The sequence below is a fragment of the Taurulus bubalis genome, assembly GCF_910589615.1.
Source record: "Taurulus bubalis genome assembly, chromosome: 16".
Classification (NCBI taxonomy): domain Eukaryota; kingdom Metazoa; phylum Chordata; class Actinopteri; order Perciformes; family Cottidae; genus Taurulus; species Taurulus bubalis.
The window spans coordinates 15,977,071-16,004,680 of NC_136604.1; the positions used below are offsets into that span (position 1 = coordinate 15,977,071).

Here is a 27,610-nt window from a genome sequence, read left to right on the forward strand (position 1 = left end):
GGAAATGTAAAAGGGTTGACAAAGGAGCAAAAGATAAGCAAGGGTTAAGTGTCGAGAGAACTGGACACAACCAACAAAAGAAAGGGGACATTGCTATCATTTTAGTAAGAACATTGTATTATGATAATGCCAAGACAAGTAGGTGAGTGGAGGCCAAGTAACAACAATCAATGTCTCTCATCCCCCTCAGTGAAAATCTGTGCAAATAGTGCAGTGAGTGTGAAGAACATGCTGTACTGGGTCAAATAAACATGTAACAAAATGGTCCGCTGTCATGTAATAATAGCTATGTTTAGAGGTGGGAATAGAAAAGCTCAACAAGATCTATAAATTTACTTTGCAATCAAGAGGCAGAGAGGCATGTTTTTATAAGTGTGTGCGTGCATAACAATATCTGTAAAATGAACAAATAAAACAAAACAATATTCAGAATGATTTGGTCAATTTGCTGACCTAAATGACCCGTAAATGGCTAAACTGGGTCCCAACCTCCCAAACTGTTCAGACTATCGCATAAGCATGCACACACACACACGGGTTTAACGATGTAACAACCATTCTATGCAGGACCACCAGAGGCGGAACTTTAACACTGAATATCTAACGTGCATGTTGGCTTTCATGTCTATTTATAAAGCATTGGTAGGTCTATGTATTTGAATTGTGCTTTTGTATGTATTTTATTGTTTCATGTGTTTTGTACTATATGGACCTTGAGTCTGAAATGAAAGTTTAAATGATATCAACAAAGTCACGTGTGACCTTGGATGATTTATAATAACAGAGTCATGAGGAATCCTGAGTACCTTCCTTATTAAGATGAAGCAGAAGAACTTGGCAGGAAGATAGGAGACATTTGCTGAATTAGACAAAAAGTAGGGGCCTATTGGATTAGATTACTACTCCTTCGTTCGAGGGCTATTTGTAAATGCTGGGGTTGTGCATAAAAAGCCCAAATGCTGCATTTAAATACTGATTTGGACGTTGAATGGTTATAGATTAGAGTCAGGCTAGTTAGAGCCACATTGTGCATGCACATGCTTCTGCATGGCGTTGTACTAATCACCGACAAATAGACAAACATAGACATGTCAAATGTTAAGTAAATGATCACACAACCGTATGTATGTGCGCCTAGTCCTCCGAGTCCTTTTCCACCACTCGCATGTAAAATGTTCTTGGTTAATAATCGTTCAGCTTTTAACACCATGTGAATATTGAAAATGCTTATAAAAAAGAAATTGCTATGAAAGAATACACATTCTCCACTTTCTCCCTCTTAATTTTCACTCTGTTTCTCCGTATCTCACTTGCATTTATCTCCCCACTTGCCCATTCAAAGTCTCAGTGTCATGGCCATCACCTTCCTGTGTAATTTCGCCTGCCTTATTGAATAATCGACAGCTGGAGCGTGAGAATGTGGGTCAAGGACGAGGCAAAAGAAAGAGCACCCATTACTTTTCTTTTCAATTCCGTCCCTCTTTTATTCATCCTTTGTTTGCCTCCGTTCGTCTCCACGGCACAGTATTGATTTTCATTGAAGAATAATTTGCTTCATTAATGGGGGGGATGATAATTCAGTTTAATTGCATTATTCATAATCGATAATCATTATCTCCATAGCCCACTCCGCACTAATGATGCTCAATAGCTCACTGCGTTATAAACATGAAGTCATGTTACTACTTTGGTTCTGCCTTCATTAGTGTAGTCAGTCACTTGTTTGGAAGATGACTTAGTGTTTGAACGAGTTAATGTGTTAATATAATGTAATGTTTGGATATTAATATGACAAATCTCACGTCACCTACCTTCGCAGCGAGGGAAAGGGTGATCCCAATTGCGTGTAGTGCCGTGCTCACAGGTGAGAATGGAATGTCCCATTAGCTGATACCCCGGTAGACACTCAAAGGAAATGGACTGGCCCACATTGAAGCCAGCACCCACCACCACGCCGAATCGGAAAGGCTCCGGATCAGGGCACTCCTGTAGCTCATAAGCTGGGGGGAGAGAACGTCAACTATCAGTCTATTCAAATCAGTATACAGTTTTTTTCCCCAAAAAATAAATACTTTTATTCAGACTCACATATAAAAATTCACATAGCATTAAGACAAAAGCAAAAACAATACTGTTTTAACAAAAGATTAAATAGCGTGCCCCATACGCTCATTCTCTGTGACTGCAGCTTGCAATCAATTCACACCTTTACGGATATGCCTCAATACGTTCTGCTTTCTGATCCTGTTCTGTTCCTCCTTTTGCTCAACCTCCCACTCACTTCTCTTCCTACTCATCCTTCTGAGACAGGAGTTTTCAGAGGGAAAGAAAATGCCAGGGGCAGGTTTGACTTGTGCTGGAGGAGTATGATGCAGTCATCAGAAGTAGTGCGGGTAAATAATTCCTACTTTTCTTTTCTTCCTCTTGGAAAGAAAAGCAAAGCAGGCAATGAGCTTTGAAGAGCCAGGATATAAATATGACTAAATAAATTGATTTCTATGGATCACAGCTTCTCTTTGTAGGAGATAACTCATGCAAATACTGCAAAAAGGGGGTATTTGCAAATATAATGCTTGATTTATATGCTAATGTACACATAATTATGTAAATGCTCAATGCTACCTTCCGATTGCTAGTTTGTTTGTTGAATAAAAAAATACCAACTTTGTGTGCCTGTTGCATTTGCAGACCACGGCGATATATTTCTTGCTGCCTTACAGATATGCAGTGAAGCCTTTTATGGATACATGCTGAGGAAATCTTTTAAGTGATCAACAGTTAAGTATAGAGACATTTATAGATCTGTAGAATTTACTGGCTCTGTCAGCTGATTAGTCTGACAATCAGTTCTGGGGCCGATCCAGTAATGTTATGACTTTTCCTGCATACACCTCACACTGAAGTGCTATGTTACGGAACGTATTTCATCTTGGACTTTCTAGTGTATTCTGTAATTTGTGTCAATTCGGGACATAGCTCTGATCATTATAGTTATACGTTCTCTGCAGCCATGCCATTTCCGCGACAGCAAACTGGTTTGAAGCAACGAAAAAGCTGTAGTGACACTGAAGTAATTACTAGTTTTATAAAGCTGCGGAGAATAACGTAACTCATAATACTGATACTGCCTCAGCTCTGCAAAAATTAGCCACGGTGATTATGATCATTTTTATAAATATATATTAGCAGAGACTATTTTTGTCTGAGACAATCCTGGGGCTGATACTAATTTCACGCTTCAATCTTCTACATCTCGGAGTACACTTTCTTCAACGATATTCTTTGTCTCTTACCCTGGTACTCGAATCTGAACCCCGGTTTGTTCTGTGAATGGTCACTATGGAAATATACTGTGGTCTCATGGGAGGTGGTGAGAAGGGAGGTGGAAATATCCTGGCCGCTGAATCGACCAATCACTGCGCTTGTATCAAGTGGACCGTTGCGTATCTCAAGAAAATCATGGTTGGCCTCAGTGGAGAAGTTGAGGAACTGAAGGTTGGCTCCTGGGAAAGAAAATTAAGAAGCAATATTAAGAAAGATGTGCTAGGAAATTGAAAGAGCAAGGCCATCATGCTCCTGAAAATACCACTAAGGTAGCACAAGCTCTAAAATAATTCAAAGACGTGTATCAATAACTACAAACGTCGTCATTCCACACTCGAGCCCTACAATTTGTATAATTCAAGGTTCTCGAGAGTGGAAATGTTTTAAGAGCCTCTCACGATGCTCACCGTAACCAACGGGCAGGTAGATTCTCCAGGTACAGTCACCGTTGCTCGGGTAGTTGCCAGGGAAACCAGGGCTGAGAATCATGCCCTCCATCTCCTCCCGGATTCCACCACATTGAGCTGGCCGAGGGGCAGACGAAGCACTTTGTTAGTCCCACAGACACAGTTCAATGCACTTCTTTGTTTGTGATATTGGGATTCTAGAACAACTATAGTACTAATAGAAAATATGTGTTGACTTTATATTTAAAAAAAGTTATTCCTTTTAGTGTCAGTTAAAATGAAGCATATGTGAAATATTTAGTAATTTGGAACTCAAATATGACAGCCTGTAAAGCTGATGTTACAACTAAAGAAGAAAGAAGACATATTTTGCATGGGTTTACAGTTTATAGTGCTTCAAAGACATGAGATTAGTTTTTAATGCAGGTCAATGTGCTCCAATCTTTTCTTAATGAAATACTTAAATAAGGACATTATCCTTTTCCCTTTCATGACATTAAATATCAAACATTTCAATCAAATCAATGTGGATACCATTTTAATAGCAATGATGAAAACAATGTTCAAGATTTAATTCAATTAAAAAAAGGACCTACATTGTAAAAGTGATTCAATAGTTTAAATTGACATACAGCATCACAACAAACATATTAGGGAACTCTGGAGCTCTTTTCTTTCGACTTGAGATATTCAGGTGCCACGTGCTGTACTGTATATTTTGCTGCGCTTCATCCTTCTCCTTTCATCTTAAAACGACTGATGGATAAATGTTTTCATGAAGTGAGGACAAAAAAAGGTACCGAAATAATGAGTAAAAGCAATGATTGGATAAAGAAAGATGAAAAGAGCGAGAGATCCTGACACCAAAATTTAAAAAAAAAAAAGATGGAAGAATGCTGAAAGTAATTATAAAAGAATTTGCGGACTAACAGAAAAAAGAAAACAGAGGTACTGCAAGGAAAGAAAAAACACAAACACTGTGTGTGAGATTAAGAAATAAATGGGACAAACAGCCCACATAAGTCAAAGGAGGGTGAAACCACACGCAGAGAACCAGGGTGCTGTAACATTGTGTTAAATGGCATCCTGGAGCAGCACCAAAAGCCTGAGGTAATCAGGAAACTGCTGATGCTTGTGAACACGATGGATCTTCTCTTGACTACAACCAATCTCAGTCTGAGATGGAACTAATTAGGCAATAGTAGGTTGTTGCAATAAGTGGAACCTGTTTGTCATGGCACTCTCACAGGGAGGAAGACTTCAGGGTGAGAATAGAGAAGGAACCTAATGCAGTTTCATTCAGTGTGTGCACCCAGCATTCGATGCCGAAATATCAAACTCATTTTAAAAGTGCAAAAGGTCCCATCATCTCAAACAAAAACCCAAAGAAGGGAAATATAATCTCATATTCTTCATTTTTTTCGATGGATTAAAGGGCTATTTTATGCCTGCTATATAAACTGCGTATGTGAGTGAGCTGTGAAACAGTATTGAAAAAAAATTATCACCTATAGTACGTGGTATGATTTTCAATTCAGCTTTCATTTAAGGGCAACGAGTCTTCACACACATTAAGTCATTACATGTTACAAAAGGTTAGCTGGTGTGCACATCTTCAATGAAAGAAGTAATAATGTAGAACGATGTAGAGAAAAAAAATGAAAGCAAATAAAGAAAAAGAAGATATTGTTCACCTATGCAGAGAGGAGGTGGATAGTTCCACCGTCGGACGGTTCCAGGCATACAGGTGATATGCGAGTTCCCCTGCAAGGAGCGGGTAAAGAACAACAAAAAAGAGCAGATTAATTAAAATGTTCCACCCTCTGTCACTCAACTGTTGCTCCAATTGTTTGAATCTGTTGCCGGTCTCCACATGACTTCCTGTGGCGATGTAATGACTAAATCTATCTGAAGTGACAGAGAATAATAGAGGGGGAGCATCGCTTGAATATTAAGATGATCACTTACTGTTACAATGCCAAATTAGCATTACAAAACATGTTCAGAAAGCTCTGCATCTGAGTTTCAAAGCTAACTTGCCATAAAGATGGGGAACAAAATATTTGATTACAACAACAAATGATGTTGTTAGAACATAATGGGCTGACTCAGCTGACCTTTAATGAAAATGTGTTGTCATCAGAGAAAGGCTGACGCACACAGTAATGAGCCATAAGAATATGCATGTGTTTTAAATGGACACGAATGCAACAAGCTGGTGAAGTCTTCTGAACTGTTATAACGCACATTTTTACATATCTCACTGTTTAAGGAATGACACTGCAGTGGTTGATAAAGACTTTAGGTCTGCATTTAGGTTGGATCGAACTATAATGAATCATCGACTTTCAAGCAAAGGAAACAACGAGGCCCTTCTGCATTGAATAATATGGAGGATATCTGTGTTTTAACAGTATGACTAATTCAACCTGTACAAAAAAATGTGATTCTGTAGTCAATGTTGGCCAGATTTTGTTTTATATCTGGGTTATTTTACATTACTTCTCCTCGATAATTATTTTACTGCAAATATTGGGAGCAAATCAATATTCTGTTTATTTACATGATTGCAAGGGAGTAGCATGACTTAAAACTCCCTCAACAACAATTATTATTTGATTATCCGGAAAGAAGATTAATTTGAATAATTCCTGCTAACTGTTTTTATTAAAATCTAATTATTATTCTGCTGCAATCAGACTGAACACAACTCTTTGTTGCAGCAGTTGCACACGTCCTGATGGTCTTGTGTAGTGTAGGCTATGCAGATGTAGTTCATAGCACCACACCTTAGAGGCAGCAGATGGTTGAAACCTGTCCTGAGGCCTATCCTGCCTCTTGCTATACGTGTTTGAGCAACTTAAGGGGAAAACTGTCATACATCATAACATCCAGGATGAATGAAATAAATAATAAGCATCCCTTAATCATGACATTAACACATTTTGCAAAAACACTGAAGCAAGCACTTGCTTCATTTGGTTCCAATAAAAGAGATAACAAATAGGAGTCTATTCATACTCATATTCATATTCATTAAAATAAAAACCCAGTACTCCATATATTATTTAAAATATGTTGACATATATTGTATCTAATTAACATTATAAGAGCATACAGTTCAGTAGTGATGAAAAATGAACAGATAACTTTTAAATAAACTACTAAAGTGGCTAAATGATCCAGTATGTCTCTTTTTTAATCACTGATTGAGGAAATACCTGAAGAGGCCAAACCAGAATAAGCATAAATGGGTCATATACGACTCGATCATATTGGAAACTAGGAGATATTACCTGTAAAGTATATCCAGGTTCACACTGGAAAGACACCACGTTATTCATCTGAAGACGCTCCCCAACCTTGATGCTGTTCATAGGAACAACAGGCTCTGCACAGCTGGTCAGAGACACCGCTGAGAAATAGATTTAAAAAAAAGAAGACAACATGAACAGAGAAAAAGTAAGGGAAATGTAATAACTATACAAAATGATTCAAAATTACAATGAAAATGTGACTATAATATAGAAGGAGAAACATCTGACACCAGGGAGAAAGACAACCAGCAAGTCAAAAGATGTAGTCCTATTTGATGAATAGGGACAATGTGTAGGATGTGGTTGCTTCTGGCTGTGTGGTTGCAAAATGCAACCCACTGAATACCAATCCCCTCACTCCTCCCTTTGCAAGAATGAGTTATGAGAGCCACTGTTCTGAAAAAAAACCTGGTAAAGTCTTTTGCATTGTTCACAGGCCATCCCAACCATAATAACCCAAGCCTACTTTAGAAGCAATGGAAGTCAGACGGCAGCTTGCAGTGCAACGTTTTTCACTCTGCTGCTCACTTTACAACAAAGCAGACTCTGTATAGAGGACCCGCTCCCTTTGTAGATATGAACGATTCATTCCAAGTTATGGAAAACACAACAATTCTTAGTTTCAGGTGATTATACAAGTTATGAAATGTATTTTCAATTTTTTAGAATGTATCCCCGAAATGATACACACTGGTCCTTTAATACTTGTCCTCAGGGCATTGATACTTTACATCAAGTGGCATGAACTGGTTTTTTTTCCACTTACTTTTGTATTCCAGCCGGAATCCAGCTGCAGACACACTAATATCAGAGAAGAAGTGGAGGTAGAGCTGGTTGGAGGTGCTGTTGAGAAGAGCTGGGACCGTGGTGCCTTGGGGAGAAGATTAATGGTGTAGTTTAGCGATGCTATCTCCTGCATGGGCCGACTATAACAAACTGTAAACTACGGGCAAATAGCTCAAATTGTTTTTTTTTTATACATGTGTGTAGGGTGTGCGTGTTTGTGTGTACATGACGCAAAAATGCATGCATGGATGATTGTGTAGCGGTTTATTAGGATATTTAGAAAAGCAGATGCATAGCGTGACCTACTAATGACACAAAGAACAGAGCAATTTGTATAATAGGAGTAGGTATGTACAAAACAAAAATGTGCGCAAAAAAACAGGAAATAAAACATCACACACATGTTCTACAGATACCGTAAGTCCTAAAATTACTCAAATAACAAAAATGTGTGGGCCTGGCGTCTCTCTTTCATCTCGTTACTTCAGGGTGCATCTAGCATTTACTTTTGGTCAGGCTCCAAGCACATACAGTACAAAAAGGAGAAATCCCTGTTGCCGTATCTGCACTTTGAGGGGAGTAAGACAGATACTGTAAACAAAGGATCAATTCCTCACAGAAAAGGACACGCTTTGTAGAAGTGTACTACGATGTTCCAGGGGAAGCTCACCCAGTTTGGGTTTCCACTCTGTATTTGATGTCACAATGCCAACTGTGTAACACGAGGCCCCCGTTTTAAGTAGCGTACAATCAGTGTTAGAGGTTGTATTCTGCTCTGTGAAAACTAATGAGGCTATCATGTTGCTTTGACTATGCTTTTGGCAGGTATAGATGAGTGGTTACATAACATGATAAAGACTGTGCAAGAAAACAAATGCACACATGTGAGCAAACATACAGCAATACCTGAGAAGCTGCCAAGCATGGTGTCAGTATTGTCCCCTCCGTCAAACACTTCCAGCGAGTCCCAGTTCTGCTCTGTGACAAAGCTGATTACCTGGATCTGAGACAGGGAAAAAGAAAGAAAGTATTGGATCTAGGGAGCAGAGCAGCAACAGTAAGATCAAGGGTGTGTATGCGTAGAGACATCAATAATACGGTTGAAGGGTTGAAGATTGATTAGTAGGGGAACACAACATAAAAAAAGTTGCATCTGAAAAAGATAACACAGTGAAGAACTGAAAAACATGGCCATTTGGCTTGTGACTACTCTCCCCTTTAGAGTAGCACTTGTCTCAGCCATGACACTGAACTTCATGTCAAAATGTCAGCAAGACAAAGCTATGTCTATGTTCAAAACAGTATCCCAAAAGTCACCGATCTTCTCCTCTGAACTCATTCAGTGTTTCAAAAGATAGTTTAGAGTACCTTTAAAGGCACATATAACTTAATAAAGTATCTTTTTATACTGTGAAAGGTTCATAGAAGGTCAATTAAATGAATAAAGCTATGAGGACTTCACAAAAAGCTTTTTGTAAAAAAGAAAAATATTTCTCAATAGAAAGGAATAATATACATTGTGCAATATAGTCTAGTTTATATAGTATGCCTGCTTTTATATATTTCAAACTGATCATTTTGGAAGGCTGCAGTCAAGCGGTGGGTATTGGATTTGAATTTAAGAAAACTGTATGACAGCTGCAGAGAACGCTGGATGCTATTTTTCAAAGAAAGGCAGACTGAGACATCTAAATAAGTGCTTCTGTGTCCTCTAACAACACTTGAGGAAAAAAAAAAGATACCACAAACTTTAGGAATAACATTCTGGATTCTCACAAAGATTGCCAAAAACGTGGATTAAACAACTTATTTTGCTGTTGAATACTATCCAAAGGCTCACCCCAAATAAATACAATTGCCTAACAAATGAAAGTGAAGTGAGCGATAGAGCTTGTCCTAATTGGAAGATTGGTGATTTGATCCCCCGGCTGTGGAAGTGTCCTCGGGCAAGATACTGAACCGCAAATTGCTCCTAAAGGTGTTGCCATTGGTCTGTGAATGTGCATTAGCTTAGATCCTAATGGGCAGGTGGCACCTTCCATGGCAACCTCTGCCATCAGTGTATGACTGCGTAAACGGGTGAATGTTGACATGTAGTGTTCAGCGCTTCAAAGAAGAAAGGAGAAACTATTAAGTTCCTTATCCATTTACAAATGTGTAAAAGGGGCTAAACTGCCATCAACTATATCTTCGTCCTTTGTCTTAAGCTAAAGTCCATCCATTTTTTTCAACATTCTATGTCATTCCATTCTTTTACTCTCCAAGCCTCCCTTTCTGTTGCCTCTCACTCTACTACTCAGCCCTCTCCTCTGCCTCTGATGGTTATAGATCAGATACGAGCCAATTAAAGGGGTGGTTGGGGCTCTGGTGCATCCCGGGGAGACAAGACAGATCATAGATTGATCTTTCATTAGGGGGGCCACGACAAATGTGCAGGCAAGGCACCTCACTCCTTTAAGTTCTCTTCTGGATCGTGATCCTCCAATCTAATGTGTTTCTGCGAACTGGGAGAAGGGAAGCAACAGAGGGAAAGGCAATGACGGCGTGAAAGAGATGTGGAGGTGGACGAGGAGGATTTAGCTGTAGGGAGTATAGACACAGAGCAGAAAACCCTTGACAGTGAGCATGTCGGATTTTTTGGAAGCGCAGGCAGTGATCCTTTTGCAACGAGTTTGAGTGTGTGTCTCTGGGTGGTCCAAAGAACACAAACACTCATACATCATTTCCAAACGATACCGTTGTCACTCCGGCATATACACGTTCCGGTGTCATGCTGTTGTCCTTGAAAGTGTGCGGACAGCCAGCTTTCTGTTCTTATCTTTAGTCTATTTCACCATCTAGCCACTGAGATGTTAGTGTGTAGTGCAGCATGCTAAGTGCGCCTGTGGGCCATCTCGTGTATTTGACCTGCAAGGACAGCCAGCTGAGCTAATAGCCGAGGGACTGCACTGAGGTCATTAGCCACAGAGGCTGAAGCATCAGCCTAAAAACGTTCCTTTCGACAGATCCACAGGGACCTTGCACAGATTTCTTGGAAAGTTCCATCACACGTGCATCAATGAATGCAAATATGCAAACTGAATTAACTCCCAAGAAAGAAAAGTAAAGTAATTGAACAGGCAATTATATACAACTTCCTTTTTTCATTTTTAAATTGTGCAATCTTAAATTTCTGGTATAGTGATCTGCCAAATTAAATTCCGAGCCTCTGTATAGACTCATGCAGCAGCGCTCCCGTACCGTGATAATTGTAAATGCTACAACTTGATGGACTGTGAGTAGCTCTAATAATTAGCCCTTGATGAGCCAGAAACACATCATCACACAGGAGCTTGTTGTCAAGACCATGCACAGCTGTAAAGGTGACACGCTAAAGGTAAATACAATCCGGTATTTCCTTTAACAGCCTGACCAAAGACCGCTTTAAAACAAAAGGTAAGTCAATATGCTGCAGATTATCCTGTAATACTAATTTATGGATACAATCTGATAAACTATCTCTCTGACAGTAGGGAGACAGAAAAACACAACTCTGAATTTCTCTATTATATTGCATGCCTGTAAGTCAATTGTTATATCGTGTTATGAAATTGCATTATTATAACGCTTTTCAAATCTAGTCAACGTGAAGATAAGTTGCATTTGTAGTATAATGTAGTATACTTTCCAAAACTGAATTTCGCTTGCCCAGTTTTTGACTTGGCTATTATCCTGTGTTTCAATATTTATGTTCTACAAATGGTGCGTTAATTTCTTGGGTTCCATGTGGTTTGGAAATACGTGATTGTATTTCGGGATGAGTTAGAAGGGATGTAATGTATTTACACTCTGTGGTTAACACAGCTGAATCTGCCTCTGATTTACTCAAGATTGAACACATTTTTGCTTGATCTGATTATTACAATTCTGTCACACGAGATAACGTTGATGCCAGGGAGAAACTCTGTCATGCAAACCTGGATTCCTGATCCTTCAGGAACAGTGATCTTCCAGACACAGTTGAGGCTGTTGAGGTAAGGCTCGGGGAAGCCAGGAGACAAGATGGTACCCGTTCGGTGGGTCAGATTGCCTCCGCATGGAACTGCAGGGGAAAAGGATGAAAAAGGAATGAGCGGGATGTATCGCAGTGTGATGTGTACCAGTTTACCAAAAATGGCTGCAGACTGGATGTCAAAAGATGCAGCAAGAGTAGGTTAATGCATACATTTACTTTTGCAAACTATTATACAAATGTTAATGTGGCTTAATCTTCTTCTTTAATCCTCTTTCCTCAAACATTGATGTGACTCTGCTAGTACGATCATGGAAAACAGGATAAAGATCAAACAACAAGTCAGACAAATGATAAGCAAAAATAATGACAAAATAGTTCATTATAGTTATCACATTTTCAGCTTGTTTTAAGAAAAATTTGATTCTGCGACCCATTAAAATTGAATTATTAAACCACAACTAGACTGGCGTCTTAACCACACACAAACATACTGACGCATTATAGTAGACTCGTACAGCACATTGAAACATCTGGTGACAGCGTAGGAGCATCTGCTACAGCTGTATGTACGTGTGTGAGAGAGTGTTCTCTGTGTATATACAATACATATGGATATCTCCATATGAGTGTGTGTGAATGTGTGCATGTGTGACCCTCAGCACACAGCTGCCACCTGTGCACTACATGGCTGAATCTTTCTGTATTGCTACAGGCAATGGCTTCCGGCTTGCATCTGTAACAAGAGTTTTACACTCAATGACAAGTCATCAAGTGGGAGGGACACAGTAGGAGGAATGGAAATAAAGAGAGCTAATACAGTAATTAAAGACACAAACGAAGGAATGCGAGACAAACAAAATGCCCAGACTGAGAGGCGAGAGTTTGTGTCTGTCTTTGAGAATGCATGCCCTACCTATACAGCTGGGAATGGAGCTGTTCCATTGTGCCAGGGCATTGGGAACTGTCAAACATTCAATGGCACCGGGCCCCTCCAGCGTGTAACCTGGAGTGCACTCAAAGCGGATCACAGCACCAACGGCAAAGTTGTTACCCATACGGCGGCCATTCCGGGGCTCAGGGACTGAGCTGCACTGGGTGGCGCTGGTCCGCGGCACAGCTATGGAGAAACAGAGTGGAAAAAACAGCTGATTACAGGTGTTGATGTGAAGTCGTTATGCGTGACACTTCCAAGAAAATAAATAAGCATCTCTGTTGCTGATTATAGTCAGTGCACGATAGATTTAACAATGCGTTGTTCCAAACACTCATTTTTTCTGCATGCAACTTTAAGAATCTAAAGGATACTTGATTGAGTAATTCATTTGAAAAGTATTACTTTAAAAGTGAATGATCAGACTGTGTCCCAAAGAAATAATACGAAAAAATTGTGTTTTGCTTAGTCTTTGTATTGTGGTGGCTTCGGCTTACTTCGAATAAAATACCACCCAAAAAATATTTATTCATTAAACTTTCCCCAGAGCTGCTATTGCCTTTGGAAATGTCATTTCTGGTTAAGTGCATTATTTAAGGAAAATAACAGTTAAAGAGAGAAATGTCCCTCTTAGGGGAAGAGAGGAACACGAGAGTTTAAACAATCTTTTCAACAGACTGCTATAATTCGACAGTGTTTATGCTCCAGAGCACACGCACGCACACACACGCACGCACACACACGCACACACACACACGCACACAGACAGACAGTTGAAATAGTGGATGGAGGGGAATCCTTTGAAATAACTCTGTTAGAACAGATGGAATCCAAAAGAAGCACGATAGTACAGTTCATGTGTGTGTGCCTGTGTACACACTTACCCTGGTAGACCAGGTGGAATCCTTTAGAGCTGGATTGGCCTTTGGAGGTGAAGCGGATCAGGATTTGGTTGGTGGTTGCTAATGGCAATGACTCGCCTATAATGGGGAAAAGTTAAAGTCACAGTTTGTCACAATTTTTCGATCATCTCTATATAAGTGCTGCTTGACCACATTAGCCTTTTTCACAGAAGGACCTACTGTGACACAAGTACAATATGCCTAGAGGCCTTCCTAAGGCATACTGAGAGCATATCAGAGTATGCAAATGCATGGTAATTATTAAGGTCATCCTTATATTTCACAAACATTATGCTCATCTGCTATGCCTAATGGATGGCAACCACTTTACTCCAGCTTCTTGTGACTAAATGGGAGTCCTTATCATTGGCACTGGTAGCATTGTATCACATGTACGCCTCTGACCGCAGTTCTGGGACTTCAGAAGCTACTTTTCATCAAAATATGAGCCCTGAAGAGTATGTAAGCTCACTGTTGTCTTCTTGTTTTTCCCCAGCTCAGAAATATAATTCACGGTTAATTTCTTTGTCTTGTCCCAGCTGGACTATTGTGACTCACTGTTCACATACCCAATTAACAAATCATTACTGGAGAATGTGCAGCTGGTATAAAATGGTGCGGCAAGACTCTTAAGTGCCGAAGAACCAGCTGCAGAGATCACACCTCCCCTGACGTAACTTCATTGGCTGTACATCAATACGGAATCGAATTCTCGGTTGGGTTAATCACCTGCAAGGCCCTCCGCAATCAAGCTCCTGCTGACATTCAGGAAGTTTAACAGCATGCTGTGCAGACAGGAGGACTCCAAGGTCACCTGACAAGGGCTCAGTGGCTGTCAATCCGTCAAAATTCAAGACCAAGTTCCAGGTTTTTGTTGTTGTAGCAGGTTTTAGAACAGCTGTTGGGTTTTGTTTTCAATGGCATATGAAAACAGAACCAGACAGACTTTTTAATTTGTGGTTTGTTTGTTCTTTGTGTATGAAATTCGTTTTTTAACTGAAATGTAATTTGTTGCGCGGTTTGCTCTACAAGATACCATATTGTGGACAATTTACTGATACATTTCGGGGTTCAAGACTTTATGGGGCTGCCTATATGTTCACAATGAAATATTTCCTCATTCATTCGAATCATCCAACCTGTATCCGTGCCAAAATAGCAAATCTCTGACTATAAATCTGATCCTTCTATGTTATCGCCGAAATTACAATATTATGACCACCTGCTATACTCATCAGCTCATAGTGTAATTAAACACCCCCATGATGTCTCTGCTGTGGTGGAAAAGTGTTTGTTGACTGACGTCAAACATGACACAAAGTGTGAGCATCTCTGTCTCTGCCTCCGTCTGAATTTCTCAGTGTGTTGCTGACTGGCTCTCTGCAGTGGATCTCATTACTCTGCGTCTGCTTGCTGTCACACTGTAGTGTGGAAGTCAGACGTGCTTAACCCCAGAGGCAAAATCTGTGTGTCAGTGAGTCTATCCTGTGTTTGCATGTTTAGCTCGCGTTTTTAGCGTACATCAATATTTCTGCGCCTTTTAGTGCTGTGTGCTGAGATATATGCATGATATCCAATGGCACAGTTTTCCTTAGCGTGTTTCTTCATCATGATTGTTCGAGCTCCACTGTAGGATCCCCAAGGCATGCTGGGTAGTTTATTAGAAGCCCTTGCTGTGTGCTGTCGTGGTGACAGTGTTTCATAACGTGCGGGGCAGGTACTCATCCAGACCGTTCAAACATGTGTCAACATGTAACTTGTGAATGCTCGGGCCACTTTTCAGCTCCAAACCACTTTGCCCTAAAAAAGATTCTGTATGCGTATGAAAGGTCAATCATGACTTTGGCTGGAAGGCAGTAGCCAAAATTCAGCAGCAGTTGTTGGGATGCAGCAGTCATGGAGAACAGATGTCAGAGATTAACGCTGCAGCTGCTTAACCACAACTCAAGCAGGTTTAAAGTTGAGAGAACACTTTTATGAATAAGTGTTTTGCATTTATTCAACAATATGCTTGCACTGAAACTAAATAAACAAAAGCGGTCAAAGTTAAATGTAGTTGAAATAAGACTCACTAGTCACACTAGAAATGATGGCCAAGAGAGTGAAAATGACTTTAAATTAATTCAAAAATTAGCATTTAGATAAATATCAATGATTTCTTGATTCAGTCCTTTTGTTATTTCTGCCGACACGCTGTCTCCTTTTCTTTTCTCATTCCCACCTTTTCTCATTTTCTTGTTCAACTCTCCATTTCCTCATTGTGTTCTGTCTGTCACCACTGCCTCCGAAAATTCACAATGAATGCCTTTACGATTCAACACCAGGGCTTTGCCTCACCACGCATGATAGTAATGAAACTGCACCGTTGGATGCTTTACTGAAACTAAAATAATGTAATATGCTATTCAGGGTCAAGATAATCATCGGTGACTTCTTTTACGTTTTGACAATTGTGATTTACAATGCGTGACAATAATATCCTGTCAGCCACTAAAATTGCCATTACTGGCAGTATGTTTATTGCACATAACAACAGCTTGTCTATTAAACCGTATGGGTGAATGTCTTGCTTTATAAGCTTGCAGATGTGCATGTTAATCCATTTGTGAGCTTCGAAGCATCTGTATGGTGGATGCAGGTACACACTTCTGCCTAATTCATGCTAGTTATGCCTGCATGCACTGCAGTTCTTCAGCTGCACCGCCTCTGTGAGCATAAACTCTTTTCCCTTGCCAAAGTGTGCCAGCTCTGCTCTGCCATGCCTGGTTAGAGAGCTCTGTGAACCTGCCGCTAGGAGTCCTCATTTAATATAGCGACCTGTTTATTGAGCTGCGAACTGGATTTTCTGAGGGTACTCTGGACACAAACCAAAGTAACCATTTTGCTTTTGTCAAGCGACAGGGCTAGGGCAGGCAGAGATGGAGAGCTGCCCTAAGCTCACACACTTTTACACTCCACCCCTCTTGAAAGGTTGAAGCTCCCCTATTCAAGCTGTTTCTGTTGTAACACATCAATACGGTTGTGGCATTCATCATACGCAATTTCATAACACTGTTACAACAGAAATCATTCATTCTCCTTCACCTGACCGTTATCCCTTTTGGCCAGTAACTGCTTTATTTAAATATTGTTAATAGGGGCTGCATCCTTACTTCATATAGTCATATAGGGACTAGGTGAAACCAAGATTGTAGGTTTAAGAAAAAAACTGGGTTACCGTAATACTTTGATTTAGGTAATGTTTTTGTTAAGGTTTGAAATCCTGTTGCCAGTATTAAGGTCAACAGATGTTTCTATATCATTGCTGTTTCATAGAAAACACGGTTTTCTCACCACAACTGAAGTTTCAGCTGTGAATAATCATGAAAGATCTTGTCATTCTTTGATGTTTGTTAAATTATATTGTATGCTTTTTAAATAAAATAAAAATATAATAATATTTTGGTAATGGTATAATGACAAAAGTTATGATTTGTAAAATTAAAGCTGAGACTGTTGCATGGAAGCTGACAAGTTGAGCCACTATTTTTAACTTATTACCCATGTTTTAAGGTTGTTATTTCATATTTATGATAGTTCCGGTTATGCTAATGCATTTGAAGGAGTATTTGTTTCAAGTCTTAACGCTAAATATGTAATTCCCCCCCTATCTTATTTCCCTTAAACCCGGTACAGGTGTTTGAGTATGTGCGTGCGAGCGCTCTCGTTTGCCCACACACCTGCCTGCGCATATATCCTGAGAGTGAACATGTGTTTATTTATGTTATCCCTGTGACTCTGAAGTTGTTGTTGTTACTGTTGAAGTTTTTTTTTACAGCTCACTGGAGCCCACCTGCAGCCACGGCAGCTCTGCCTGTGTCAGCAATTTGTCCCCGAGTTTAACTGGATCCTTATGAAAGGGATATGGCCTAGACAATATTATATTTAGTCCCCTGTCATGTAAAAAATAATGGCCAGGAGATCAAACAGTCCAATCTCATTTGCTGATTCGGTAAATACTGGTGCTGAATATAAAACAAAACCTTAACAATTGTGTGGGATTCATGTCTGGCCAACCTAAATTTCAAAGTAAATAGCTTCTATTAACCACCCACCTTAAGTTTAGTATCTGATGGAATATCCCCTACAGCAGCTACCCAGAGTGTTTTTGTTGAAGTACCTGTGTGCGCTCCAGAAAGGGAGCTGAGAACACGGGAGTGCTGCGTTGGCCCATCATAAACCTCCACGATGTCATTCAGAGCCGTCTGGAAGAAGGCGAATTGACTGAAGACCACTGGAAAAGACAGATAGAGACAGAAAATTGACATCAGAGCAAATTGAAATCAGCTAAAATGTGTTGCTGCATCACAAGCTCACTGGAAACTCTAAAACCCATTTGAAATAATACAGAGAAAACATAAAAAAGTACTCTGTCGTATCCTCATTCAAAAGGATATTATCAACAGCAATTTCAAACCAAATGTCTTCCTTTAAAGCGAGATGGATAATACTGCCAGTTATGACAACACAACCAAAAAATGACATTACACGACTCGATCAACAATCCTGTCTGGGCTTGATTGCTTGTCAGTAGATGAAATGCTTTGGCAATGACAACCAAACTGTAGTACAATGTGCGGCTAAAGCTCCACGATGGTGCTTTCATCCTTTCTACTGCTACTGCATATATTCAGTCCTTTCACATCTAATCTTTGTCTAGTTTGCTTATATACAGCACGTTGAAGAGAAGGATAAAGAGGATGCGGGAGAGGGCAGAGGGGACAGAGTACTTGCGCTCTCCATTAGGTTTGATGGCAGCTACTCTTGAACATGACTCAGCGTCTGTTTTCTCCTACTCAGCTTCAGTAGTTCCCTTTATCCGTACATCCTCTTCATCTTCATCTAATGATAAAAGATGCCAGTGGTTGCAGTGGCAGCCACCCTGTCCTCTGTATTGGGGAAAATAGCCTTTCATTAGGGAAGGTGCATCAGCCTAATGAGAAGCGGCAAGAATGGAGGCGAGAATAATTGTGGCTCTGCACGACAAAGTACGCTGCCTTGGGCCTCCCTGTCATTTTCCAGGAAAATGCAAATGTGGACTTTCATAATTTAAATTTCCTCTCACGCTTTGAGTGAAATATGTTGCCGACAGGGTCAAAGAAGAACGGGTGCCCAGCCATTTTGGAGCAGCGCCAGACCTCTGAGCGGGCATCATGACCTCGACATTCAAAGGACCGGGGTTAAGTACCCAAACCACATGCCGGCCTCTGCTGTTTGGTGCAATTTAACAATGATACGACTTGAGCTTCCCCTGAGATGGGCACACTGCTGATAACTTGAGGAAAGAGAAAAGGAAGCAGGAGATAAAAAAGACTGAAGGACAGACAGAAAGTCAAGCCGTGAGACTTTGTGTAGGGTAACTAAGTGAAACATGTTTGCTTCTGTATTTGCATGTTTGAGCCGTGTCATGCTTCTGCATTGTTTCGCTTTCGGAAAATAATTTGCTGCTCTCACAGTATCAGATTACATATTGGAAGCAAGCTGTGACCTTTAAGATGGAAATGCCAAAACATAGTGAAACTCCGGGAACTCAGGATCTTGCAGACGCCAATTATTTGTTGGTGTGGGTATGTGTGTGTGTGTGTGTGTGTGTGTGCGCCGTGCGTGTGTGTTTGTGTGTGTGTGTGTGTGTGTGTGTGTGTGTGTGTGTGTGCGTGCGTGTGTGTGAGAGATAGACATATTGTATGCCTGGTGTGTAAGATAGTGATTAAATTGCTCTACCAAAGTAATGTGGAAATATGTGTACGGAAATAAGACACAATTGATATTGGAACTATCAATCACTGTGTGATTCTACTGTGTGTAGGAAAATGTGAAAAAATAAATTGCATTCAGTAAACCTCACACTGAAGCACTTTAATTGCAATATAAGAAGACAATGCGTGTGGGAGCTTTTACAAGTTTTCCACAAACCTGTTGCCTCCTACACCTCTGTCACGAAGAATAGTTAGGTGTGAGAAAAAAAAAGCAAACAAGTTTTCTGCTTACTTTCATGAGTTTGCACAGTGAAATAATATCTGGGATTTAGTCAGGCACCAGAGCATAGTTTGAGTCTGATATGGGCATTTTGTGCATTGCAGAATAACTGCACCTTAAATAAACACACATAATTATCCCCCGTGCACGCACTCACAGACACACACAAAAATGCACGACATTATCACGAAATACAGACATACAGTGCTCTTCCTTGGCTTACCGTACTCGTTGGGCACCACCACAGTGTACATACAGCTTCGTGCACTGCTGTAGTTGCCAGGGAAACCAGGAGACAAGACCACTCCGTCCGAATCCGCGTACTGTCCACCACACGGAGCTGGAGAAAGACACAGAGATGTGACGTGAAGAGACAGGGCAGACATAGAAGGACGGTCTAAAGCCAATAGTGCAAGATTCCATTTCTCCACTACCTCCTGCTCTTTCATCCCCTCTGTTCTATTACTCCTAAATTACTTCTCTTGTCTGATTGGGTTTTGGGTGGAATATGTCCCTGGTGTTTGCCAGAGTGAAATTGCAATGTTTTCCAAGTGTCCCTCTGGGTTAGCCTGGGTGAGATCAGGCCCAAATCTCCTCTCCTGCTCAAAGCCCCCTAAAAATGCTCTACGTGTGCTCTAATCTTTGTGCGAGTGCACATATGTCAGTGTGCTTTGCTTGTGTGAAAATAAGCGCTTGGCGTGTACATGTATCCCACCTGACATGCAACCGAGGCCTCACACTGCGAGAGCCAGATACGCTGGCGCCGGGGATCTTTCTTACCAGCTTTTCAGGGGAATATGCACAGCATTTGTGAGTCGTGTCGTGGGAATGTCAGAGAACAGCCGGGATGACGCAGGTTTTGCCGTGTGTGCGAGGAGCAGATATGCAAAATACGGTGCTCTCTTCAAACTGGGGATTAAATTAAAGCTACACCCTCACATCTATTAACATTAGCAAAACCCACACAGCTCTACACATATACCTGTAGGACATAGCTCTGCGCAAAATCCACATGATCAAGCGTGCGTGTTTACATGTGATGAATCTATAAGTGGCTTGTGTTCCTAACAGCTGTCTCCAGATGTCGGTGTTTACCAATGCAGATGGGTTTGGGTTTGTTCCAGCTCGGCTTGCCGTCTTCCCCCATGATGCACGTGAGGGTTGGGTCTCCCTCTAGCGTGTAGCCGCTGTCGCAGCGGTAGGTGACAGTAGAGCCCAGCTTGAGGTCGGCGCCCACCCGAGTCCCATTGCGCACCAGGCCCGGCTCGAAGCAAGACTCCCTGGGGTTCTCTGTGGAGAGAGGTAACACGGTGGAAAATCAGTGACAGAAAGGAAAGTGTGTTGGTATTCAATAAAAGGATTTTTGCATCAAGCTGCAGCGGTGGTGATACTAGAATAGAAATTGTTTTCCGCCTAAGGTTTCTGACATTCTCACATTCCTCACTTCCTTCCTTCCTTTGTCGCTTTCTGTGCTCATTCCCATTTTCCTGCAAGCCTGTGCTTTCCTCTTTCAGTAAATAGATCTCACTGACTGCCACTTTTCTCTCTAGCCCTTGACGGTGCCCTTTCATCTGTGGCTGCTGGAGGTATGTATGGCTGGGGAGACAGACAGGCAGCTGATTGAGAGTGGCACGCTCTGGCCCAAGGTCTGCTGACTGCACACAACCGCCTCTCACACAACGCTTCGCTGTGCAGTCAACTAGAGAAGACAATGCACATACGCAAGCTTTCTCTTGCGAACACACAAACACTCAGCCTCGACACACTCACACACTGTATCTAACCGTATATCAATCACCACTCCTGAGGTCGTAAGAAAGATGTCTCGCTCAATCTACCATCACATTGTTCTTAGGTTGAAAATGAGCATGTAAGAGGAGGCCTGTCAATTTGCCACACATCACAGCCTTACAGCTAAAATAGACGTAGGAGAAAATGCCCAAAGCAATTCAGTTCAATCTTAAACACAGTTCACTCTTGTCTCACAGCAAACTTCAATATTTGATGGCTTAACACGCACATACAAACGGGAAGGGGAGTCAAAAGTTTTCTTTTATCTGGAAAACTTCAACTTACAATTCTGTGCCTCAATATCTGCCAACTGAAATACAACTTTAAGTATGAAACACTGAAACCATGTTTGTGACAATCGGGACACCAACAAAGAAGGCTATTTTCTTCTTTCTCATGCAAATCTTTTTTTTTTTTTTAAACGTCATTATCTGTCTCAGAATTAATTGCGTGTGTCAATGACAAATAATTTAAATAGTTGAATCTGATTGGACAAGTCTTGACTAACTAGCTCATCAAATCTTTTTTATTTTATTTGCTCATTGACCTCCCTCTGTTGAAGCTTTATTTATCTATATAAATGACTATTCCGAAGCTGTTCTTTCAGAGTAATGGTCCGTGCTGTTTTTTTGTGTTTATGTGAGTGTGTCTGTGTGTGTGTCTGTGTGTGTGTGTGTGTGTGTGTGTGTGTGTGTGTGTGTGTGTGTGTGTGTGTGTTTGTGCGTGTGTGTAGAGACCCAATGCTGTCCATAGTACTGAATATGTATGTGAACCTCATATATCCCGAATGGAATGATCCTTAACAACATTTTTCCACCACGGAGACGATTCGGCTGAGAGTTTGGCACTCATATCAGGCTCTTTAAATCAAATTATTGAAAAGGCTACTATTCCGGGTCACTCAGAGAACTGGTAATGTGTTAATTTTGTGTAACCTCCCCTCCACTTATTTTCTGTTTTTATTTTTTGTCTTTCTTTGATTTCTCTGATGATGACCAACATGTGGTAGATGATTTTTATATTGTGTTTTTTTTCTAGTTCCACCATCTGCCAGTATAGTGGGGCTTAATTTGCAACCTCCTCCTGTTGTATGCCATCAAACTATTTTCCTTTGTGCTATAAAACAAGCATATTGCAGGCAAAATCAATCTTCTGTATACAGTAATTACAACAAAGTCTTTGTCTAAGTGAAGCTATTATGATTTATTGATGATAAAATGTACACATAGCACCTTGGCTAAATGCCTAGTTTCTAAGATGAAAGCCGGGGACCTGCTGACCAGACAGGAGGCTGCCCTTCATGGCTGAACATGGTGCTCGGGCCAGGCATGTGGCCTGTCGGCGGTCTGTCTCCTAGCGCACCTGTTCTAGACAGGTTGAGCCCTTTCATAGTCTGATGTAGACCTGGACCTTCCCTTGCTGCTTACTCCATTAAACCAGCACACCTGGCAAGAGACAGCGGAGGCGTGATGGATGTAGCAGCCGTTAGGTGTGGACCGGTCCTGGCCCCGAGCTTGTGGTCAGAAGGCCGGTCACTGCAGTGAAAATGCCAGATTTAACAAGCTTTACCCCAAGACATTTGTAGGTGTGAGAAGAAATGTGCAAGTGGCATCATCTGTTTTAGAAAATACTCAAAGGAGTTTAAGTGATGTGAAGTGAAAATGAGCCCAGGAGTTTGTGAAGGGATTGGATAAGACAGATGCGAGTATCAGGGTACTTGTATGTGTGTATCTCTCCATGTCTGTGTATATGCGCGATATCCAAATGTGGCTCAGGCATGGCAGGTTTTTTCTCGAGAGAGCCTAATCGGACATGGCCAGAAACACGGAAACAGACAAATATAACGATTGCTTGGTAAAGAGGCTGACAGCACCTCGGGCAGATTTTGTAATGCAATTTTCAGTGGCGGCCTCACTAAATACTGGCTGGGCCAACTCGTCAACCTGCTTGCTTCCTCACCAACCAGATCCAAACCCACAGCCAAACATGCTTTGTGCCATGTTGTTTGTCTGAAACTGAGGAGGTAATTTATGTATTATTTGGTTATGGTTCATTAGTGTGGAGAATTGGAAGTGGGGAGAGGGAGTTTTTCTGAGCCACACACTGAGTCCATCTGCCCCAACAGATTGGCCATACAATATCACACACTCTATCACACACACTGCAGAAAATATTGCTAGGAGTGAGTTAAGGGGTAGACGCTGGAACTCTGTCTTAACAAAACACTGTGCTTCTCTACATTTATGTGCACTTCTCAAATGAATCACCGCACTGCATGAACAGGTAGCGGTCCGAAATAAGTCGAATTGCTTATATAGATCAAATCCCACCACAACACGAGCCAAGAGACAAAGAGCTCAGGGTCGATCCGGAATTGGTTAAACGCCTGATACCTTAAACAGCTTTAATTGAGGCTGGGAGATTTAGGGAGATTTAACACTGTTCTCTCAAGCAAAGCCCTTAACGAAGATGCCCAGTCTAATTTAGATCTTCTTGAGCATCTGTATATTTGTAAAGGCTTTGACATATAGGCAACGAGAGCAGAAAACACAGATGTATTGAGTTATCCTTAAACTAACTGTCAGTCCGTCAAGTATGCATGCAATTATTCTCCACCATAAAACAGTACAGAGTACCTTGTGCAAAGCCATGAGACATGAGACAACCAAACGTTGTTTGCTCCCATTCATGAGGAGCGTTTTGTGCAGCTGATCCAAAAGTGCAAGGTAACACAAAGAATTAGAAAAAGTCAATGCACACATGCGGCTGGCTTTTCATTTTCATAATTTGTTACTCAGCTACTTGAGGCTGTAAAGATCAATAATGAAGCCGAAGCAGACTATAGCCAAAATGGGAAGGTGGTGATCAGGACGCTGCAGCACATCCCATTCTTTAGCTCAAGCAATTTTCACACCACTAATCTCACTTGCTTTGGAATAGAGAAAGTTAAAAAAAGAAATAATATGCAAGGTCGATAAGCAGCAGAGGGTAAATCCATCCTCACTCCAGAGGGAGAATTTTAGAACATGAATTGTTTAGGGATAAAGATTCACATACTCTTTAAAATTCACTGTTCTTAAGACGCTGGAGATAAAAACACTGAGGATGAAAAACTTCTAAACAAAGATACACAAAACGTGGGTTTCTACTAGTTTCATAGTTTTGTCCAATTAGCCTAATATTTAAGTCTTTCAACCTCCTTTAACCAAAAAGGTGCTCACCTGTGTACTGAAGAACAAATCCATTGCTGCTGAGGGAAGCATCGCTGCGGAAAGCCAAGAAGAGTGTGTTGGCGCTGCTCTCAATGCGATCTGGAACATCTGTGCCATAAAAACTACCCAGCAAAGGGCTGAGGGAGTCCGGTCCATCATAGATATGTAAGAAGTCATAGCTGGGCTCCAAGCTGAACCTGGTTAAAAAAAGAGTAAATAAAACCTATGTAAATAAACATTGCAGCATGATCTTTAGTAAGGTAAAAAGACACTTTACTGGCATCGATTTAAATAGGAAAATTCCCAATTATATCATATGAAGTAATAGGATAGAATAGCACTGAACATACATGGACGTGCATCGTGTTTGTATTGTGAATTGTTGTGAAAAATATGGAAGAAATGCAGTAATCAGGGTGCTACTGAAGCTTACTGGTTGAAGCTAAGAGCGATGACAAAGTCCAGTGTGACGGAAACTGTCCAGTCACACTCCCTTCCATGCGGGTACGGTTCAGGATAGTCAGGAGACAGAATCAGTCCACTGGGACCCGTCAGGTTCCCACCACATGGTGCTACGGAGAAGGAGAAATTGATAAGTAAATGCAGCACTAAACATAACGAAAACACAAACTTTCAGCTATTGTATATTCATCCAAACGTCTGTCGTCACAGTAAAATCATACAATGGTATATTAGGAAATTGTTATTGTTATTTTGTTCAAACTCATAGGTAGCACACAATTAGCTCATTGTTCAGACAACCGAGATAAGTGCTACTATTTCAAAAGAAAAATCTAACAGCATAACAAAAAGGGAATTAGTGGTAAGAACGTGCACACAAAAAATATGACATAATGTTTCCAAAGGTTTTAATCAACACCAACTTTCAAAGTAGCAAATACCATTGTTGAATGTCAAGGTTTCCTGTTTTATGTGGCAGATTGCTTCCCCATAGGAAGTGGTAGCAACAAACGCTTAATTGAGACGTAACGATTGCCTATTGACACGGTTTACCATAATCTCACCTGTGACCCTTTAGCACAGAAATGACCAAACTAATTAAGCCATGCATTAGTTAAACAAGGCAGCTAATTACGAGGTCTAAATCGCCATTGTGAATTTGCATTGTCTTATAGAGCACCAAGTGTGATCAAGCCTGCAAAGCCTGTGGAGGTCTGACTGAGAGGTCTGTGTTGCTATTGAGGGACAGGATAATCAGATCTCTCTGTCTGCTGCAGTGACATTGACTTCTAGAAACGCCGAGGGAAACACAGCTATCGGGTTTGCCACTTAAGATTCACTTTAGGAGTCTGTTAAGTAATCATGTTTGGAATCTGTATTGTCTTCTTGTTTCAGGACCAGCAAGAGAGGTGATGCGATAGACTGCATACGATCCTTATATTTGCCATCTTAAAACCCAGCAGTAGCAATATATATGTAACAAGCCCTGAGCCCCTGACTGGAAAGGCTCTATCCCCTTTGAGTAATAATCTAGAGGTTGGTTCAACAAGGAATGACGCATCCGCTGATCCGATGGTGCGGGAAGGAACATAGGGAAATAAGAGATCTGATAGATAATTTGGGGAAAGGCTTCCTAGGACTTTGTACATAACTGATAATATCTTCTAAAACCAATCGGATTTCAGGATTATTGGAATGTGGTCATGTCTCCTAGTTCCTGTCAAAATCTTAGCAGCAGACTTTTGAATGAGGTCGAGGCGGGAGAGTGATTTTTTTTGCTGATGCCAGAGAGCAAGGGGTTACAGTAGTCTATCGCCTAGTTACGAAAAGGCGTAGTCCATGCAGCAGGATTAACTGATGCTGCTTTGTTACCTGTGCATGTGGGAGGGTCTGGCTTCCAGAAGAAGCGACCGTTGATCTCCGTGCATGTGATCCGGTTGGCCCCCTGCAGAATGTAGCCAGGATCACACTGGAACACCACATGGTCTCCGGGCTCCCTGCTGTCCCCGCCGCGGGTCCCATTAGTAGGCATGCCCGGGTCATTGCAGGAGGTTGCAGTGGAGACTGAAGGAGCAAGCGGAGACTTATTAATCAACATGAAAATGATCCTCAGTCACATAATGAAAAAGTGGTATTATTCTCATAGTTCAGAGTTAAACTTGTGAGTGGTAATTGTTTTCTTCTCTAAACCCAGTTACGACCCAGCCATTCAACCAAAGTTCATCTCACTTTCTTTCCCCTCCCTTCCTCTTTTCCACTCACTAGAGAACTGCAGAGCAAAGCCCTGCTTGCTCGTGAAGAAGTCTGTGGTGAACTGCAGGCTGACAGTGTTGAAGGTGCTGTGGGCGTCCGGGGGCACCATTGAGCCACTGAGCTCCCTCAGCAGGACTCCGCCTTCCTGGGGCCCATCCCAGATCCGAAGCACATCGTGGACCTCCTCCGTGTGGTAAACCAGGAAATGTAGACTGTTAAAGACAAAGACAAGATACTTTAGAGGCCACGCCATTTAGTTGAAGAAACTCGCTCTGATGTTTTAAGGCTTTAACCCCCACACATCCCCTTACAATTCAAAGTCAGACGAAAAGCTGTTTCTTTTTTTTAGAGAAATATTTAAGTACGTGCGCTTTGACTATTGCCACCTCATGTTTATATTATATTTGTGTTCAAACAGAACAAAATTTGCTTCCTTTTAATGGACGGTAATTGAAACAGAAGTCCATATCTTGCAGTTTCCATTAACAGCTTTATTTGAGGGAAAAATCACCAATTATTGGGGATGTGTAAAAATCCTGTATCTTTCAAGAGGGCTACAATCAAGATTCAGTATTTTATTTGTATTATAGAGAGCCAAAATTAAATAAAAAAGCAGTAAGGTAATTTCACAGTTTCAAAAATGCAAATAAGGATGAATCAAAGCCGAGAAGCAGGACATAAATGGATTTCATAAAACGACTGAGAATTTATTTAACC

General features: G+C 41.1%; 1 protein-coding gene across 1 annotated transcript in view; it reads right to left on the minus strand.

Annotated features, from left to right (window-relative positions):
* csmd2 (CUB and Sushi multiple domains 2) overlaps window positions 1-27,610 on the minus strand; it is a gene marked incomplete at both ends in the record, with an annotated part of 208,583 nt that overhangs the window by 41,851 nt on the left and 139,122 nt on the right. The window contains 17 exons of the mRNA XM_079232352.1: window positions 1,812-2,000; window positions 3,294-3,503; window positions 3,732-3,848; window positions 5,426-5,495; window positions 7,028-7,146; window positions 7,815-7,919; window positions 8,741-8,837; window positions 11,791-11,915; window positions 12,742-12,945; window positions 13,644-13,739; window positions 17,821-17,934; window positions 19,900-20,016; window positions 20,772-20,966; window positions 24,689-24,876; window positions 25,113-25,251; window positions 26,513-26,704; window positions 26,903-27,105. Coding sequence (XP_079088478.1) covers window positions 1,812-2,000; window positions 3,294-3,503; window positions 3,732-3,848; window positions 5,426-5,495; window positions 7,028-7,146; window positions 7,815-7,919; window positions 8,741-8,837; window positions 11,791-11,915; window positions 12,742-12,945; window positions 13,644-13,739; window positions 17,821-17,934; window positions 19,900-20,016; window positions 20,772-20,966; window positions 24,689-24,876; window positions 25,113-25,251; window positions 26,513-26,704; window positions 26,903-27,105 — 2,480 coding nt within the window. The remainder of the gene's footprint in view (window positions 1-1,811; window positions 2,001-3,293; window positions 3,504-3,731; window positions 3,849-5,425; window positions 5,496-7,027; window positions 7,147-7,814; window positions 7,920-8,740; window positions 8,838-11,790; window positions 11,916-12,741; window positions 12,946-13,643; window positions 13,740-17,820; window positions 17,935-19,899; window positions 20,017-20,771; window positions 20,967-24,688; window positions 24,877-25,112; window positions 25,252-26,512; window positions 26,705-26,902; window positions 27,106-27,610) is intronic.